The sequence below is a fragment of the Bidens hawaiensis genome, unplaced genomic scaffold (genome assembly GCF_021521415.1).
Source record: "Bidens hawaiensis isolate Kalapana, Puna unplaced genomic scaffold, B.hawaiensis_p1.1 tig00019700_1, whole genome shotgun sequence".
Taxonomy (NCBI): Eukaryota; Viridiplantae; Streptophyta; class Magnoliopsida; order Asterales; family Asteraceae; genus Bidens; species Bidens hawaiensis.
In genome coordinates, this window is record NW_027492995.1 from 355,660 (window position 1) to 375,858 (window position 20,199).

Below are 20,199 nucleotides of genomic sequence, written 5' to 3' on the forward strand. Positions count from 1 at the left end.
TATGGACAGCTAGGTTGGTAGCTTATGGGGTTTATGTGGTCTGTACAAGTTGTTTGGTTGATTGATGTTTGAATTATTACAGATGTTAATTTGAACGCATGTATAATAATAAGGGTTCTGTTAAATATACCAAAAAATATACCAAAGTCAAAGACCAAAAGTTGTCAGCATTAAACCAAAAGTTTTCAGCATTTATTGTATGGAACAAGTTCCAAGAATTAAGGAGATCGAAATTGCATGGAACAAGTTCCAAGAATTTAAAGTGGACAATGATGACATGATGCACCACAAAACCATTCATACAACTAGCATATTTAAGAAGACAGGGAGATAAAGAATTATTATTTTTATATATTTATTACACAATCTTCATCTTTATAGCCATAGAATTCATAAAATATTAAATTTATTTAAGTCATCATAAGTATTAGCACTTACAAAAATAATCCAATTTCTAACTTCATTAAAAAAGAATCGCAGCTTTGAAACTTATTTACCGATATAGTTTTTTTTTTTTTGAAAACTTCATCTTTCACTCCTATTCTTATTGGGTCATTGGATAAACAAAGTTTTATAATTATTATTTTATTGTATAATAAATTTTTAACATGTTATTGTATAGTTATATTTTTTTATCAAAAGTTATTATTTTAAATATTTTCAACTCACGTCTTTGTAAACTAAGTTATTGCTACTTTATTCTTTTTTATTTCGTCTCTTAATTTCATTATCTTGTGTAAAACAAATTACGTTATTAATACAATACCTTTTGATTATGTTTATAAAAAAACTGGATATAGACTTTATTATATTCCAAAACATCGTTTTTGTGAAGATGAATTTTTTATAACATAGCAAACTGAATTGATTATGAAAAAAATGTTTTATATACATAGTAAACTATATGGGTGTTGTTGTGTCGGTAAGGTAAGAACCGAACCGATTCTGGCCAAACAACAATAACTGTATTCGTTTTGGTCATAGCACTTTTGGTTTTTTCTTTCGATTGATATAGCAAGTGCTAGTAATGTACAGATCTTAATCAATTACGAAATTTCCCGCCGGCAATATTTTGCTAGTTATTTTGTAATTGCCGTTATGAAAAAAGAGTTATTTTGAAAATACAAAATATTAAAAAGAGAATATTTAATTATCATATTTTTTTCACTATAATATGTATATGAAATATAATAAAATATTTGAGTACTTTTTAGAAGACTAGTAATATTCATAATTGTATAATAAAATATTTAATATACTATTATTCATACTAGTATTGCAAAAAACTAATTACAATAGCCTTTAAAAAAACCTAATTAAAAAATAGATATTAGTAGTTTAAATAATTATTATGTAATGATTAGTAGTTATATTTAAATAAAATAGAATAAAAATGATTAGTACTAGATTAATAGGGTTGACTTGGTATACCAAATAAAAACTTTTGGTATATTTAAAGCCCCCCAATAATAATAATAATAATAATGATAATAATAATAATATTATTATTATTATTAATATTATTATTATTATTATCATTATTATTATTACTAATAATATTATTATTATTATTTAGATGGCCTTTTTGTAACACCCTAACCTAGGGCGAATTATACATTGGGACGTAGCATAATTGTTTATCACATATGACACTATTAAAGCAACAATATTTATTTTACATTTATTCATTTCATGTTACAAATACATAAAGTTTGTCATAAATAAAGAGATAAACAACGAATAACATTCAAGTCTTTCTTTTTGAGATAACTTCAGGTATCATCTATGCGGTCGTCTCTTGAACAAATCAACTAGTTGTACCTGTAATATCCATAAAAATGTGTCAACTAACAAGTAGTCGATGAGTAAACGAAAGTTTTGTAATATATGTAGTGTAAAATAAACCAATCACATGTTAATATGCCAACATGAACAATATGAATAAGTAATATAAGCAAGTAGTGGGTATAATGTGGCACACGTGTCTTCTCCACGAACGTGGGGGAAGTGTAAGATCTTACTCGAGCTTGATACAATACATAATGAGAAACTAAGCTAATAATATGTCACACCCCGACTTAGGGTCTAGAGGTGTGACCGTCAGTTAGTACCTGTTTTGTAAATATATCAGAGTTGTGGATTATTTAACGTAAGACTTTGTTTATAATAAAATATTCATTTATTTGAAAATTTCTCGGATCTTTAAATACCCGAGTGTTTGCTTTACATCTTCTGTTAAATTTGTTTATAATATAAAAAGCTGAGCCATCTTCATATAGCGATCATCTAACTCCATGAGTGACTCTAGTTCCTTGCTACATGTGTTAAATATGTTTCCCTGAAATGTGTGTGGGTGGGGGGGGGGGGGGGATATGCCAGCGAGTAGATGGTGAAACGTTGAGTGACTCTTAAGAGATTTTTACAATAGTTGTTAAATACAAATGTAGTTTTCTGTTCACAATCTCTGTAGGAATGTTGGTCATTCCCGGGATTTCTACCAATTAACTAACTTTATGTGCATCTTAGTCAGTTATGTTTGGATCCAGACAAATGTGTAATCGTTATGAGTTGTTTTTATTTTCTACTTTGTATTATAACGATTTTAGAGATCATGTAATCTCATGCAAATGTTTATCTGACTCTTTGTAATAAACAACTTGTTCATTACAAGAGTAAATCTGTCTGTCTATAAAAGGTTTAACGTATTCACATGTGACTGTCTATTCTTAATGATGTGGTGATCTCGTTTGAAAACTATTGTGAACGAATAACGGTTAACCTATAGTAAAATAGGTTTATATAAATATTTGGATCGTTTGTTGATCCGGCTACAGACATTTAGTTTGGTTTTAATAGCTTTCAACCTTGATTGATCATTTATTTGAATAAAATATTTAAACATGTAGTCTTTCTATTTATTTCTTATTCATGTGCTGAGTTTCTTCTTCATGAAGAAACATCTATAATAGGTTTTGTTTTCTAAAAGAAACGTTCATTGATTACTACATGTGTATATAAAATCTTATGTTTCTTAATCATGAAGAAACAATATTTTAACTATATTCCTTGTATATAAAAGTTACATTTCTTAATCGTAAAGAAACTATATTTCGACTATATCCTCATGTATGTAAAATTATGTGTTTCTTATTTGTAAAGAAACATTATTTTAACTATAACATTTGCATGTATAAAGCTTAAGTAAACATAAATATGATCAATGTTTGGGCTATACCTGTGACACCCGGCTATTTTAAGCCTAATCCAGTACTTATGTAATCCGTGATTAAGTGAATAAAATATTATAAAGTTATTTTAGTCCAAAAATATATGAGATATATTTTATTGTGTTCAAAAAGTTAAGTTTTTGGCGCGTAGCGAAAACTGCGCAAAACTAACACAGGCAATGACCCGAGTATAGTTAAAAGTCCAAAAGTATTCCAAAACGTCAAGAATAACCTAAAATAATATATTATTAGTGAAAACATTAATAATAAGTTATAAACTTACTTTTAGAGGTTTCAGTTCACGAAAACTAGAAATTAGGCGAGTAGAAGCCGGTACAGGACACCGTGTGGACCTGAATCTAACTATCTCCAGTAATTTATATCCTTATATCGTTCTAAAGGTAATTTTATGATAGATTTAGTGGTCAAGTTAGTTTTGTACAAAACATTACCAAAATTGTTATATTTTGCAAAATGTAACAAAATGGAGTAAGATTAAAGCAAGTTTTATATAAAAAAAATAAAATAATAACCAAACCCATCCCTCCCTTAGCCTTCACCTCCACCACACCACACCTAGTTTTACCTGTGTAATGCCTAAATGCATGCATGTGTGACACAAGACCCTATGTGCACACATCTCCCAATACACACAAGCTTTTAAACTTAATTATAATTTTCACCACATACCAACACAAACCATCATCCATCTCTCTCGTTCCCTCACCCATATCAATCGCCCACTCCATCCCTGCCTCTCTCGTCCTTTATTTTTCACTTCATACTTACCTTTTATGATCAAAACTTCAAGATTTGTTTAAGATTAAAGTGTATGGAAGCAAAACACGAGGATTCAAGCAAGAAACACACATTTTAGAGATCCGTAAAGCTCACCATCTCTTACATTTATCAAACCATAAGGGTAAAAACCCATAACCATGAATCTTAATTTCTTAAGTCTTGAAGCTTCATGTTGTTCATACATCTTGAAAGAGTTCACACAAGCAAACAAGCACATAAATACATATAAATGAAACAAGAGTGTGTGACTTATGTGTTGTGTGTGTGTGTGGCCGTGGGGTGTATGTGTGTGTGTATATGTGTGCCATACACACATATACATACACATGACTTAAATGTATCTCGTTTCCATTTACAAGAATGGTTATGTTTTAGTTGATTGTTCTTGTAAAGTTTGAAGATTGAAATGAGTTTCTTAAAAACATAAAGTAAGAGAGAGAATATGTGTATGCTAGTAGGCCTAAGTGATAAAATTGTACATGCATGTTCACATCTTGGTACAAAATGCTTGATGAAAAATGATGTTATTATTTAGGCTTTTTGAACTAAAATAAAATCCACTTATATTTGTGTAAATACATACATGATGAAAAATGATGTTATTATTTAGGCTTTTTGAACTAAAATAAAATCCACTTATATTTGTGTAAATACATACATGCATGTCACTTGATTATCATTTGGATATGAAAATTGTGTGAGGATGTGTAAAGTTTTGGTAAACTTGTTATACATGAATAAGGATTTCATAGGATACATTAAAATATGATAAGTTGGGATTTTTGTTAGAAAAAGTATACAAATATGTATACTTTTTAGTTGATAAAAGTTTGTTAGTCAATAATCTTTAAAAAGTTAATTTTGTTATACATATATCAGTAAAAAGTTTATATGTAATCTGGATTTTTAAGAAATAAAAAGGGTTTCACAATTATTTAAAATAATTTATAAAGTCAACATAGTAAGAATGTGACAAAAGACTAAGTGTTACATCAAAAAGTGCACACTTTAACTAGTAAAAATGCATTTTTTTAGATAAATAGTCAAATCTGGAAAATTTTTAAGTGTTACATGTTTATATTTGTTTATTTTATGTGTTATATGAAGTACATGCTTCACTTGGTATAATTTAAGTGTCAGTTGCTTAAATAGTCGAAAATTCGGCTTTTAACGCGAAACCGACGAGATTTTAGGTGTGTTTTGAAACAGCCCCTAAAACTCAAAAACTCATATGAACTACACAAGATAATAAATATAATGAGGTCAAGATGGTAAAAGTTAATAGACGAGTCGTGTGGCGAGAGATGACGTGGAAACGTTAAAAATGAACATTTTTATAAAAATGTTAGCGAAACCAAAAACAGAAATATATTTATAAACTAAATCGTTAAACTTATATATATAAAGTGTTTTCATATTTAAAATAGTAAATTTTCATATTAAAACGTAATCGGTTCGCCATTAGACGTGAGATCGACAAAACCGGAAAAATGGTTTAAAAACAAAAAGTTTATAAAACTTGGAATAAGATTATGTTAAATTTTAGTAATAAAGTTATACTTAAACTTGGGTTTGATAAAAATAAATAATCTTTAATTAATATAAGTTTTATTAAGTAATTAATAGCAATATTTATGTGCATCAATTTGTTTAATTATTAAGTGTTTTATGTGCATAGGAATGGATAGTTAGATAATTAGATGTTTATAATATATTAGAATCTTGTATGCTTGTATGAGAATAAACAATTTGGACTTATCCGAACCAAAGGTCGCCAGCCGATCGTTTGAACACAAAAATAATAAAATAATGAAAATAAATAAACGTTTTTAAAGAATAAAACGTTTGTGTGAACACTTTAAGTTGGATGAACAACTTATATTATAAATGTGAACAGAATATTAAAACTTGTACTATATTGATAGGACACAAGTGTTTGGATGTTTACCGATATTATACCGCTAAAGGTGAGTTTTCTCGTACGTGAATCCCCACTTTTAAATGTTTTAATGATTTATAAATGTTTTTGGGGAAAAAGTTTGTAAAGAAAGGGCTATATATTTTACAAATTGTGTTAAATGGGATGAGTCATTATGAAAGGTAAACCGTTAACCTAGAGAGAAAGGGCCTAAAAATATTGGTAGATCTATCGGGGCGACGCCCCCCACTCTTCCAGTCGCTCTGGTTGAAAAGGTGGGAATATTTTGATTTTGGTATGTATCAGGTTTATCATATTGATAGTCATACATGTGTTGTACTCTTTGCTCGTTTACAACTAACATGTTTTGTTTAAGAAATATATAGCTTTGTTTGAAAAAGTGAAAAATTAAATTCCCATTGATAAGAATGGTGAACAATGAAATTTATCATTGATAAGAATGATGAATAAATGGGAGTACAGTCGAGAACTGTTACATACCGGTTTTTAATTGAGAAACTCACCAACATTCGTGTTGACAAAATTATTTTAACATACTTTTCAGGTAAATGAAGAAAATGGATACTTCGTAAATGATTAGGGAAAATGGTGTTGTGCGTTTAAATGAATGATAGTTGGACTTGTAATTTAAAATAGAATCGTGTATGTTTGACACGTGTAAAACTCTGATATTTAATAAAGTCCAACTATTGGTTCATTATTTCTTTTAATATGATTGGCTGAACAGCGTCTGTCACCGCTCAATTTAGTTGATTAAGTCTTTCGCTGTTAAGTTAACGATTTTTGGGGTGTGACAGTACCTTTGACTACGGTCTAAGTCATATAGTATAATAATAAAATAATAACTTAAACAGAACTCATACCCTACACGGGTATTTAGAGTTTATATGCCTAAGCTTGAACGAGCAGCACTTATATTCTATGTCGCAACTGGGGCTTAAATTTCCAGAAATTCGGGGCTTGGCACTAGGGCTGGCATATCGTGTGTGCCCGTAGACGATAAGACACGAACATGAAATGTGTATTCCTGTACACGACACGAAAACTTATCGTGTACATGCATCCAAAACACGAACACGAACCTTTTAATACTTTGTATACATGAAAAAACACAATAATACATGATAAGAGCTATTTTGAAACACATATTTGACAACATGTTTATATTTAATAATTATATATATATAGAGAGAGAGAGAGAGAGAAGAGGGTTCAAATAAAAAACAATTGTTTTGTGAGAAGTGTAAGAATGCTTTAAAATAAAGCAAACCACCTAATAAGAAACTATACAATATAAATAGAAAACTATACGGTTTTTAGAAACTACCAATCTCAACCGTCAGATCCTAGATCCAAGGGTCTAGATCTCTTCTTATGTTTCTCACAAAATTATTATTTTTTACATTAACCCTACCCCATATATATATATATAGAAAAAATATATAAAAATATTATATTATTTAAAAAATAACTTATAAAGCGAGCCCGAGCCAAGCTCGAGCTTTAGAAATAGAGCTCGAAACGAGCCGAGCTTGAGCTCGAGCTCTATGTAAATTAAACGAACCGAGCTCGAGCTCTATGTAAGTTAAACAAGCCGAGCTCGACTCGTTTGCACGCCTAATTCCAACCCACTTATTCCCATCCACCCAATCTCACTCCCAATGAAAATCATCCCATCCACCAGATCCATCTCATTTCACAACTCCATTACTAACCGTCACTAGGCTCCACGACGTATTGATCAGGTAATTCCCATAACCGCATACGTGTGTACAGTTTGCGAGATGGATCTGCCTTCGCCAACATTTTGATTTGTTTGTTGCTGGATGGATATGTCTCACTTTCAAGGCTGATCCATTCTTCATCCCGATCATCATATTTTAATTTTTTTTTACATTCAATATGCTGCAAGTATCCACTTGATATTGTTGTGCACGCCAACTGTTTGATGAAATGCCTCACTAGGATTTGTTTGAATTTACAGAAATTTTGTAATTGTTTTATGATCAGTCATCGAAGATGAGTCGGCTATATGAAGGGTGGAATGAAATTTTAAAGATTTAAGATGTTTCGTAGAGCGGTCGGAAAACAATATTTATTTTCTTTCTCGGCTCTCATTAGCTATGCGTATAATTCTAATACATACGTATACTGTTATCCGTTATATATTTATTATTATGGGTGTGCTTGAAACCGAAAAAACTTAACCGAAAGATAAACCGGTGGTTTGGTTTTATATTTTTGTGAAAACTGAACTTACAATTTGGTTTTGGTTTTGCATGTAATATAAACCGAAAAACAAATCGAAACACGAACCAATGATCTGGTTATACACACACACATCTTAGTATCTAACTCACCGGATTGGTTTGACATATGTGGCCCGTCTTATCTGAAGATGATTGGAAATGAAGATTGTGACCAAATTATCAAAGATGTTAATTTAAGATTGATGAAAACTCAACAGTGTAGTGTACATAGATACAAGCATGAATGATGCATAACTACGTTACATCGTTGAAAAATGATGGATTGGAGAATGTTGCGACGACAAGGCACAAGTCTCATATACTAATTCAAGTCCCTGATGTTTACGCTGGATCATTAATTCGATTCCCGGCAATGGAACCAATGATAGTAACCCCGGGTCGGGATGTATTGATAGGAACCTGGTTCGGGTCTATACCCATAATAGTAAACGGGTCAAGTCACATATTCAAGTTCCCGCCTAAACAATATAAATTAAAAGAATATAATGGAGGGAAAGTAGTGGGGAAGTTTTTATCAGTTTCTAGTAACCGTTTTAAGATTAGTATTAATTGCTTTGTTTTTCCTTTGTAAGATATGGATGTTTATGCTTATCAGAATTAGGGTTCTTTAACCTTGTAATTGGAGATCAAGCCTATCTCGAATGTGACTATTATATTAATTTCAGTACTTTAGTTTTCGGTTTCTATCAAACGCGCTGTCATCATTGAATCTGAGTGTTATGTATGTTTATTGTGTTATGTTGTCGACAATGACAGCTTGTACCTTATGAGGTTTGTAGGTTTTATACAATTTGTGTAGTTTATTATTGTTGGAATTATTGATGTTTTGAATGAATGATTGATGTTACTTTGAAGGCAATCTCGAAGATGCTTTGGGATTGATCACAAGTTTAGAAACTTGTTGCGGTTGGGGTTGGGGTTGGGGTTGGGGTTGCGGTTGCTGCTGTTCAAACATATCTCTAAACACATCTCATACTTATGAAGAAATTATTTTGTAAGAATAAGACAATGATCCATATCTCAAGTGACATAATCCACAGGCCCAAAAGTGACAAGACCCTAAAGGCAAAGGCTTACGCCCAAGAGACTGAGTGCAATAGATAACTTGCAAGTTTCTGGTTTTTTTTCGGGTTTAGGTTTGGTATAACCATGTTAGAGCCAATTTTAAACCATAATATGAAACCGACTAATACCTTATAGGTACTAGGTATGCTCATACCCAGCTTTCTTCACTATAACCCCTTACCCAACTTTCTTATTTAGGTTGGATTCATTGATATTCTAATTTCAGTTTCAATAAATTATGTGAATCATAAGAATTTTTAATATATTCATCCAATGGTTAGAATTAGAAGTAGACCATGAACTCTTTTGTTAATTATATCCTTTCTCGTATGATTTTTCAGTTTTCATAAGAAGTAAAACCTACAGTCAAATATAACTAAATTTAAATCAAGAAATCCAAGGATATATCCATAAAATAATTCGGTTGGTTTGAAATCCAAAATATACCCGTTGCATAAAAATGCCGAATAACCAAATTTAAAACACAATAGTACATTCGCTGTCTGGGCCCGTGTCAGCCCACCACGTCCACACACTTTAAAACAAAAATAAATTACTCTTATTTAAACAGTCACATTTTTAAAAAAATAACCATTTATCTTCAGTAAATTACTTATTTCCTATCCCAGAGTTACAATATACAAATCCAAACTATTGTACAACTTGTAATGCATTTTGTACATCCATTTAAAATATATTTACCTGGACTTTCATTTTTCTTTTCACATGAGAGAAGATTAACCTTTTCCATTTAAAGTTTAAAGCCATCATCTCTCTCTTCATTTTTCTCCAAGCTTCTTGTTCTTGTTCTACTACACTTATCACAGCAATGGCTGCTTTGGTTCTTCTTCTGCTCATTTTCTCTATGGTTTCTCACTCAAGTAAGCATTTATATTTTTCTTTCCCATTTCTTAACTGATTCAACAAAAAAAAAAAGAAAGTAGGATAATAATAAAAGTTATTATTATTATTATATGTGTTTTAAGTTTTTACCTAACAAAATCTTTGTTCATGTAACCACCAACAAAATAGGAAAAATAACAAACAGTATGTCTTAATCCATAAAAAGCTAAACCTTAAAAGGCTTGCTGAATCATTTGACCAGTAAATAGACATTCCTTTCTTTTGAGCGGATACAAAAATCTTTCTTTATTGTGTTATGCATTGCTGGCTTGTACTTGATGTTATAGAAGTTGTACATTAGTTAGAACTAGACTGTTCCAATCATAAACAATCATCATCTATTGACTTGTACTTCATGCTTTAATAGTTAGACATAAATTCTTAGTCTTGTTATATGCTATAGAGCATGTTGTGGATTGAGTTTGAAAACAACTTAATATTGTTTTATTGGTTTATTAAAAAAAAGGCATAAGTTAAAAAAGTGTTTGACAATTACAAAAATCTTTTATTATTTTAGCCTTTTGAAATACTTAAAAAAATGTTTTCTAATCATGTCTTTTTTAAATGGTTTTTTAAAAAAGCTAATAAGTTAGTAAGTTGTTTTGAAGCTCAATTCCAAAAATTAGCCCTTGTCGAAAATACATGTTTTTTTTATATATAAAACGAAAAATAAATTTATTTTATTGAATTTGACTGTTCAAATATTTATTTTTGATGATTTTCCCTATGTATAGGATAACATATATGAAAACATAAATACATGAAGAATATATAAACATGCTATATGTACCTATGTATGTATAGGTGGAACATGGTGTGTGTGCAAGAAAGGTGGAAACGAGAAGGTTCTGCAGATGGCAATAGACTGGGCGTGTGCAAACGGTGCAGACTGCACCCCAACGCACCAAGGTGGCAAGTGCTACAGCCCAGACACCGTCATTGACCACTGCAACTATGTGGTCAACAGCTATTTCCAAGCCAAGGGTCAGACCCCTGGCTCATGTGATTTCAACGGTGCAGCCACCGTCACCACCTCTGACCCAAGTTAGTCACAAACATTTATTTATTTATATGTAATCTTAATTTGTTTTTATAATTAATAATGTTTTTTTTTGTTTATCTTATTGTGTATGAACAGGTGCTAATGGGTGTTCTTATCCTTCTTCTGCCAGGTATCTTTTTATATATGTTTCTTTGCTAAAATTGTTTTCCACCACCAACATTCGAAATCCCCAAAATGTCCATATCAAAGGAATCCAAAGTTTTGTTTGTTTGAGGCTTTTTTTCCATAAATATCTTCTCAAATACGGGAGGAGCCAACAGGCTTCGGATCCCCAGTATTTGAGGATACATTTTTATTAAAAAACGAAAGTAATAATAAAAAGTTAAACATGGGTTCCTTTGGTTAAATGGACATTTGTAGAGCGCGAATGACTTATGCAAAGCAAATGGTCATATCGGTCAGTATCAATAAAGTCAGACAGGTCGTTATAAGGTTATATGGACTTTCTTTAACAATTCGTAAAATTACTTGAATAAACCTTTTAATTTTTTATTTTTATGCGGGCATGTATAACATTTTACATACGTATAGATAGTAAGAGGTTATTGTATATATTTTTAGGCATGTATCCGAGCTCAAATCGACGAGCATAATTAGACTCACATATAAAATGTAGCTTATTTTGTAAATTCAAATAATGAATCAGGATTTTAGTTTTTAACCTATGTATGAGGTGGGCCCACCAGCCTCAAGCAAAACAAAACCTCTTTAAATTTTTAACTTTTTGACAAATCGAGGTAATGTCTTTTTAGATTTTATCGTCTTCTGTCTGCATCCTGTTGTTTTGTGCTTCATAGAGTTGTACCAATCCACGTTATCTTATTTCATTATTACTTGGTATCCTATGTCCACTTCTTGGTTGTAACATGTGCCTCAATAGTTGTACAACACTGACAAAGCGTAACGTGGAGCCAAGACTAGTCAAGAGTGGTCAATCCATATTTTGTTATTCTTGTAACTCATTAAAAGTTTTACCTTTGAGTTGTTTTTGGCATTTATTTTACGGTGGACTCATTTGGTGCAATATTTGTGAATGTAGTGGTATGCCCGTGACAAATTCACCGGGTAATACGAGGACACCACCGGGCGCCACCACCACCGTGACACCAGGCAGCACCACCTCTTCTCCCTATGGAAACAACCCAACCAACACTGGCGTGTTAGGAGGAGGTGGATTTGGACCAGGTATGGGTCCGTCAGGAGCGGGTATCAACACAGATGTTAGTCATGGGTTCATGATACGTCAAGAAGCCGCCACTTTTGGTTTCTTGACCATAATGGGTTCAACGCTTGTAATGCTATTGTGGGGTTGATGAATATGTACAAGTGGATGATGCATGTAGTAGTAACTAGTAAGGGTACAAGTGGGCAATGCATGCTTGTGGTAGTAGTATTATTATATGGTTTTTACTTAGGTTAGTGGAGTGTCTTACTATCTAGATTGGGAAATTATTGAGGGTCTCGTCTATGTTCCTTTTTGGTGGTCATGACTCATGTGATGTTTATGACTCTTGTCTGTTTTTTTCTAACTTATTTTATGAGAATGTTTCATTTCTATGTGGACCAACAACACTACTATTCGGCGGAATCTGTTGATTATATAATTAAAAATAGCAACTATTATAAAATATGGAGCTTCAAAATATTCATAAATGGTTTTGTAATGTCGTTAGGGACCTTTGCAACGATCTAAAGTTCTACTTTACTAGAACACACTCAATAGCATTGTTTGTAGTACGGTTTGAATGATTTTGATAGGATTAATTTTAAATTTTTAAGTTTAAGCCGAACTAGCTGGGCTAGGTAGGCCAAACGGCAAACCGCTCAAAATGGTTTGGTTTAGGCTATTTTTTAAACATGGAATAGTGCCATTAGGTTTTCAAAAGTTATAGTCTTTTAGAACAGGACCAAACATACCTTGAGATTTAACACCAAATCTGACATGAATGATACCCGCACATGGCTATTTTGAACATCACATAAATGAATCATAGAAATCATGCAACACTATATGGAAACCATTGGTGTTTGTAAATATCGTCTTACATTGTAAGGATTAAATATTATCTGCGTTCTTTTATCATCGTTCTGCTAACAGAAGTTCAAATAGTAAGCAAAACAACCCCTTCAAATATTTTAAATAAGACTAGTAGTCTACTACTGTGTTCCAAAGATAGTAACCACTATAGCAATTTATTTATTGACTTTTTTTGGATTAATTTAAGTTATACAAAAGTTATATCTTATCGAACTGTTAAAACTACAGTATTCGTGGTCTGGTGGTACTAAAATACAATGCAAATCTTGTATTGCACTTCTTTTGAAGAATCACTAATTTCACAAATTAATTAGAGTATATTAATTGAAGAAATAACAAATATGGACCCATGGCCCATATGTTCAATTCCCAGTTTCACTTTTTTCACCCCAACCGAGTCCTGACATTACTTAAGCATCTTCAGAATTAAGGTGCTCGCATGCGCTTTTGAAGATCCTTTGAACTGCTCTTCCACTGAGTCTAGATAAGTTTTAGCATTTTCAGAGTTAAGCATTGCTCCCCTGATAGCAATTGAGTTGGAATTCTTGATTACCATCAGACACATTCGGTTAGATCTTTCCCACCTTTCATACGCTTGTTTATGTTCTGTTGTGCTTTCATCCAGGGCCGGCCCGTATATGTTAGAAACTAAAGCAAGGGCTTTAGAGCATTCTTATCCGGATCTCCATCCCCATCTTTATAATTACACTACAAAACACTACATTTCTCTCTCATGTTCAAACAAAGTATTCCCAAATTTACAAAAAATCACTACATTTTCTCTCTTCACCCTATAACTTACACTTACAACCACTCAAAAATCACCCTATAATTTACAAAATCTTCTCACAATAATACAGAGAATGAGTTGGGAATGCTCTTAGGCCCACAAAATTTTGAGACCCTAGCTTTAAGAAATATAAAAAGTATATATTGTATGTATAAATTTTTAAGTTGAATCCTGTTTAAACGAGATGGCTTTGATGCAATGGTTTACTATTAACCATTTGTTTAAATAAAAAAACAAATATCATGCCCAATTTCAATATCCTGGGTCAAGTTTATTTTGGCCCAAAACGTTTTGCCTCGAAGCAAAACCGAAAAAACCGCATCCAAAACCAAACCGAATCCGAAAACAAAAACCGAAACCGAAAAAACCGAAACCGAACGGTTTTAAAAAGTCATAAAACCGAAAGTTTGGTTTTCGGTTCGGTTTCATTCAAAAACCGCACCAAACCGCACCACGCACACCCCTAGTTTTATCCACAAATTTTTTCAATATTTTTCAATCAAGTTATTTTCATGTTATGTTTCAAAACATTTATATTTTGTTTGGTTTCTTTTAAGAGACAAACATGTACAAACTTATGTTATAGAATAAAGGGTCAAAAGATAAATGAAACTATTTTGGTCTTATATTTAACTTATTCATCTAATTAATTAAATGTGGAGCTGAACAAATAAAAAATTAAAACGTAGAAACGCATTATAATTTTTTTTTAAAAAGGCCCCGAATATTTTATTCGTTTTAGGCCACCAAAATGGTTGGGCCGCCTCTGCTTTCATCAGTAAGAGTACTCATACACCACCCTCATATGCTATACGGCTCGTATAGGCTTATACGGTCGTATAGTGTACAAATGACTGACAAGGGGAAAAAAGGCTCGTATAGGCATTAAATGGCTCGTTTTCCTCCCTGACAAACCATAAAACCTATACGGTTGTTCTATATGACCGTAAAGAAAACATTTGCATAAAATTTCAAATTGCCTTTTGACCACTATTAATTGCTGTCAGAAAACGACTATACGAGCCGTATAGAGAGATTTTCAGTGGTGCTATACAACATATGAAAGGGTTGAAAAGAAGAACGTTTAAAATTGCTAAAAAAAATATGATGCAAGTCAGATAATATATAAATTTTTTTTAAAAAAAAATGTATATACAGCCGTATAGGCCTATACGACCCGTATAGGGCTATACGAGGCACTATAAACGATGGCGGACAACATCAGACACAAACTGACACGATTTAGGTGCTATACGACCGTATAGCCCTATACGAGCTGTATAGGAAAAAAATGGTTTGTGCGGATCATAGGTAATGTGGGAGGATCCTGAGCCTAAAAAAATTAGTACTTTCAGTCTTTTCTTCAAGTTTTTTGATTGTATTTTACACTTGTACCTGAGAAATTTCTTTTTAAACCGATTATATTTTATTTATGCAAGGTTGAATTTCGACAATCCAAACCGGCCTATTTCAAACTTCATGACGCTCCTTATGTGAGTAGCACAATCTAGCATAGTACAATCTATATGATGAATCAACCCTCCTCTTTCACAGTGTTGAATATTGAAATAGGATTACTTCTCAAATGCATGCCATGCTTGCGGTGCGCACATATAATGTATATATGTGTGAACCCACGGGTGGGCAAAAGTGAAATTGCACTAATTTTGACGTTATTTTACTAATCTCGTGAAAATAACGTTAAAAGTGACGGAAGATTAATCAGGCATCATGTGGTGGCGTTGATAGCCGAAAGACAAGGGTACATGCACCAATCAGCCGGTGTCCCGATGATTGAGTGTTATGTGCCTTATATCCAAGGCTTGATGCAAAACTACTATCGAGCCGGGGGTCTCACCGGAAGCAACCTCTCTATCCCTATGGGGTAGAGATAAGGCTGTCTACATCTTACCCTCCTCAGACCCTCCCATAGCTTTGCTATTGGCGGGATATACTGGGTACGATGATGATGATGATTACTTCTCAAATGCAAAAACGAGTGATGAGGAGCGTGTAGTGTTCCCTGTGATCACATAGGTGCCACCTCAACCCCTGCACACTCTTCCCGCATGTAAACACATCCTAATGGCAAGAGATATTGTATAAATTGAGTAGACTCAAATAGATTCACTATATAATTTAAGTTGATTCAAATGATTCTATGTTTGGAGAAGAGCAATAGGCAACTTGAGTCATAAAACAACTGTTACATGCCATAACATCATAAACAACAAATGAATAAACATTCTTAAGACATCCTTCTATAATCAGTACCAAATGCCTGTGTTATTTTACTCACCAAAAATGGTCCAAAACAATCTCTGTAAAAACATCCATTAGTACGCACCCCTCCATGAATGCCACTTCAAACTCAACTGAAAAACCAACGGATTCACACCCAAAATCCCTCGATTCAACCTGGGATCAAACACATCAAACCCCACCCGATTCAAAGAATCCAAAACAGCTTGCGACCCCACGGCAGGTAAAAGAACCGATCGAGCCTCTTTAGGCACGATTTCCACCAAGGCTCGAGCCTTCTGCAAATGAGCATTAGCCGTTGATGCCATATCAAAAACCGCTTCACTAAGTCTCTCACGTGAATCCATTCTTATCTCCAATTTCCCACCTTGCTTTAAAACCAACCCGTGTTTTTCAGCCACTTTAACCGGTATGTAACTAAACTGGTGGCTACGGTGCGCATGATAAGGAAGTGACTTAATAAGCAAAAGCAATCCACTCGCCTTCCCAATATGTGAAGCTGCATGATCTGCTGCAGTGGATGTTATACCGCCTGCTTGAAGAGTCGTATACAATATAGTTGAAGATGTATCTTCTGCATATTTCTCCAGCTCTTCAACTGTTTGGTAAACATCATCAACACCCCTTTGAGCATCATTTATACGTGCCTCAACGGACCGTTTCAACCAGATTTTGCTAACTTTTTGCTCAGATATGACAGATGCAAGAGCCTGGGCTGTTGGATGTTCAATAACTTTGTTTTTGAAGATCTTGTCAATGGCATCTTGCCACCAAAGAAGACGCATCAACCCAATTTTGGGGTCGGAAGCAACGTCCATTGCTCGAGATGTTTCAACATTAAAGGCACGCAGAGCAAAACCGGCCCTGCGTATGCTTGCAGGTAGTTCAAGTAGGCAGAGATAGTGATGGTAGTCATAGGTTCTGACTTGTTGTACACAGTGTGAAAATGCAGCTTTTAAGCTGCATGAAGTAGAAGCACCACTCATTTAAACTCGATTATGAATGTATGATTATGGCCTGAAACACCATGTAATTTGGTTAGGATATTACTAGAAGGTTTTGTCACTTTTTTCTTGTTTCATTATCTAACTTGTTTATTGACTAATTACAGAAAGACAAACTCATTCAACTAGATTTAGGCAACAACTTAGGGCTGTATACGAACTGCAATGAACCAAACCAAACTGAAAAAGGTCTTGTTCATGTTCATCCATCAAGCTTTTATCGGACAAAAGATCGGTTCACAAACAGTTAATTCAACGAACACAAATGAACACAAACAATGTTTTATTTAATTCGGGTAACCAAGAATAGTCAGGGTCAACGGTTCAGTCCGGATACCAAGTTTGTGTTGCCATGATATACGATTAGATGGAGAGCATGGATACAACTAGGGCTTTTCCCAGTTCTATACGGGTGTCTTACCCTGGAATTAGAACATTTATTTGAACAACCTCAGCTATGAGAGGTTTCTCTCGCTGGGAGTAGAAACATCAGCTGGGACAGGCAAAGAATCATGAAAGAATCTAATCGTGTTAAGCATTTTGTGAAAAGAAAGATAGATCTTTTTTTGATTTTGGGATTTTCCAAGTACCACACCCTTCTAAATATATATCTTTAGCATTCATATTCATATGTTAGCTTTACATATAATTTATCACTTAATAATCATTAGATATATTTTATAGTTAATAATTTTGCTTATATCTATATGATAAATTTAAAAAAAAAACAATCAAAAAGTATTAAAAAACCTTTAATGAACAAACATAAGCAAACAAACATTAACGGATGTAAACAAACCCATTATCGAACGCTCACGAACACACTTGAACGAAAATGGCCTCTATTCGTGTTCGTTCATTTAGTTAATCGAACGGAATCCCTTGTTCATGTTATCATTTATCAAACAAACAAGCACAAATGAAAATGTTGAAACTAACCTAAAAAATGTGTATATAATACTCACGATCATGCTTACTTAAGCTTTCGTAATGAAAAAATCTGTCATGATTGATCCTAAACAGTCTAATATAAACACCACAAAGTTTGTTAAAACTAGTAATCTCAAAGGCAAAATAGATATAGGTTAGATTTGAGAGTAAAATGGCTAGCAATTTAAGTATTGAAAATACATCTAAACCCTCGCTCTTAAAAACAGTTAGTGACGGATTGAAAAGCGTACCTGAATAGCATAGTAATCAGAAGTGAACGGTGGTTACGGACGGTGGATCTACCGCCGGCGAGATATTGTTGAAGGTGGTCGTGTGGTGGCAGAGTGACCCTAAATTAGTCCGCCCATGACCCATGTGGTTAGGCACACGTTGCATTTCAACCCTCCAAGTTTCCCACGTGTTCATATTTTGCACCTTAAGTATATATAAAAATCTAAAGTACTTGTAGATAGAATATACAAGACTTGATTTTAGGTTTGTGTTGTTTTACATGCGTATCCTTGTATGTAAGTCTATATTTTGTTATCTCGTCTAGTCGAGCCAAACCAAACTTAAAATCCCCAACCACTAATGATAATTTATTGAGCCAAACCAAACTTAAAATCCCCAACATAAAATAATTTATTATATTAGAGCTAAGCCAAGCTCAAAAGTATATGTCAATTCATTGAGCTTCAGCTTGAAACTCAAGTCGAACTCAAGCTAGACAATGTTTGTAAGGAGTAACTACTTTTTAAGTTTATAAAAGTATACATATTTCTTATGCAGACCGTCAAAAGAGAATATTAACTTATGTAAGATGGAAGCGTGAAAATCGGATGAATATATTTCTTTGGATTTGTATAAAGTTTATTACTATATAGTATCTGAAGAAACACTAAATGTCCCCGGCAAATTACGAATAATCTTAGGGTTAAGTAGATGTTTCCCACGAGGGTTAGGTCCGGCAAAGATGGTTATTCTTCTCGACCTGCAAAACAGACACCGTGAGCTCGTCACTGAGAAGGGGGGGGGGGTTCCTCCTTGTGATCACCCTCTGGCGTGAGAATCAGACTAGATTGCTCTGAATATAAGTGTATATTGAGAGAAATAGCTAGAGAGAAGATAAGATGCTGATACCGTTCCAAGGTGTTGGAGTATTTATAGCCGAAGGTAGGTTTCCAAGCAGGTACGGCCAGCTGTATATAATATTCCTTTTCCACCAACTACAGGCTACGTACGTGCCACGATGGGAGTTGGTGGGTAGGCAGCGGCTGATAGTGACATTTTGTACTGGAGCGTGCTCCTCCTCGTACTATTGTCGGTGAGCTGTCACCCTGTGATTGGTTCATGGGCTGCTTTTGTCAGATCTTGTCTATTTTGTCCATACCTTGGCAGGTATAGTACAAAAGATCTTCCAGAAGCGTACGGACTGGCTCTTTTGGGCGGGAATATTCCCGCCTTGCTCATTCTTTCCTCAGGTGACATTGCTGAAGTATGAGTTAGTGCCTTATGCGTGTAGCTTTACTGTTAGTGCGGGTAGCCTTCCTTCTTGGCTTGTACCCACAGCTGCGGGAACAGGTAGGGTACTGTACCAAGGGAGGCTTTCCTGCGGGAACAGCTGGCTTACTGCGTGTAAGGTCTTCATCTCTGAGCATGGTGGGTCCTGCGGAACCAGCTGGTCTTTGCGCAGACGTACCTCTTCAAGGTGTGTCTTGCGGATCCAACTGGGCTTTGCGGGGACCTACCTCTTCAAGCCCCCCCAGTCCATTGTTCTTCTCATGAATTGTTAAAAAGTGAGGTGAACTTTTGGACTTTAAGCAAGGGGTTTTAAAGAGGGTTTTTTTTTTTTTTTTTTAGGTTTTCCGTGGGAATTCTTCCCGCAGTTTTCCTAATGTCACTTGCAG

At 33.7% G+C, this 20,199-nt stretch overlaps 2 protein-coding genes across 2 annotated transcripts; one reads left to right on the plus strand and one right to left on the minus strand.

Moving 5' to 3' along the window:
- The first annotated feature begins 10,072 nt into the window (after positions 1 to 10,072).
- Positions 10,073 to 12,823, plus strand: LOC143559134 (PLASMODESMATA CALLOSE-BINDING PROTEIN 1-like). The gene is made up of 4 exons (XM_077047802.1): positions 10,073 to 10,183; positions 11,010 to 11,249; positions 11,344 to 11,377; positions 12,308 to 12,823. Exons 1-4 carry the CDS (start codon positions 10,132 to 10,134, stop codon positions 12,579 to 12,581), a joined length of 600 nt encoding a protein of 199 aa, XP_076903917.1. The 5' UTR covers positions 10,073 to 10,131; the 3' UTR covers positions 12,582 to 12,823.
- Positions 12,824 to 16,283: 3,460 nt separating this feature from the next.
- Positions 16,284 to 17,446, minus strand: LOC143559133 (uncharacterized). The gene has a single exon (XM_077047801.1). It carries the CDS (start codon positions 17,342 to 17,344, stop codon positions 16,433 to 16,435), a length of 912 nt encoding a protein of 303 aa, XP_076903916.1. The 5' UTR covers positions 17,345 to 17,446; the 3' UTR covers positions 16,284 to 16,432.
- Positions 17,447 to 20,199: the final 2,753 nt, after the last annotated feature.

Excerpts from the sequence above, each read along its gene's own strand:
- LOC143559134 (XM_077047802.1), top strand. The coding sequence starts at position 10,132 with ATGGCTGCTTTGGTTCTTCTTCTGCTCATTTTCTCTATGGTTTCTCAC. Across the intron at positions 10,184-11,009 it reads CTCTATGGTTTCTCACTCAA|GTGGAACATGGTGTGTGTGC; the intron begins GTAAGCATTTAT and ends ATGTATGTATAG. Across the intron at positions 11,378-12,307 it reads TCTTATCCTTCTTCTGCCAG|TGGTATGCCCGTGACAAATT; the intron begins GTATCTTTTTAT and ends TTGTGAATGTAG.
- LOC143559133 (XM_077047801.1), bottom strand. The coding sequence starts at position 17,344 with ATGAGTGGTGCTTCTACTTCATGCAGCTTAAAAGCTGCATTTTCACAC.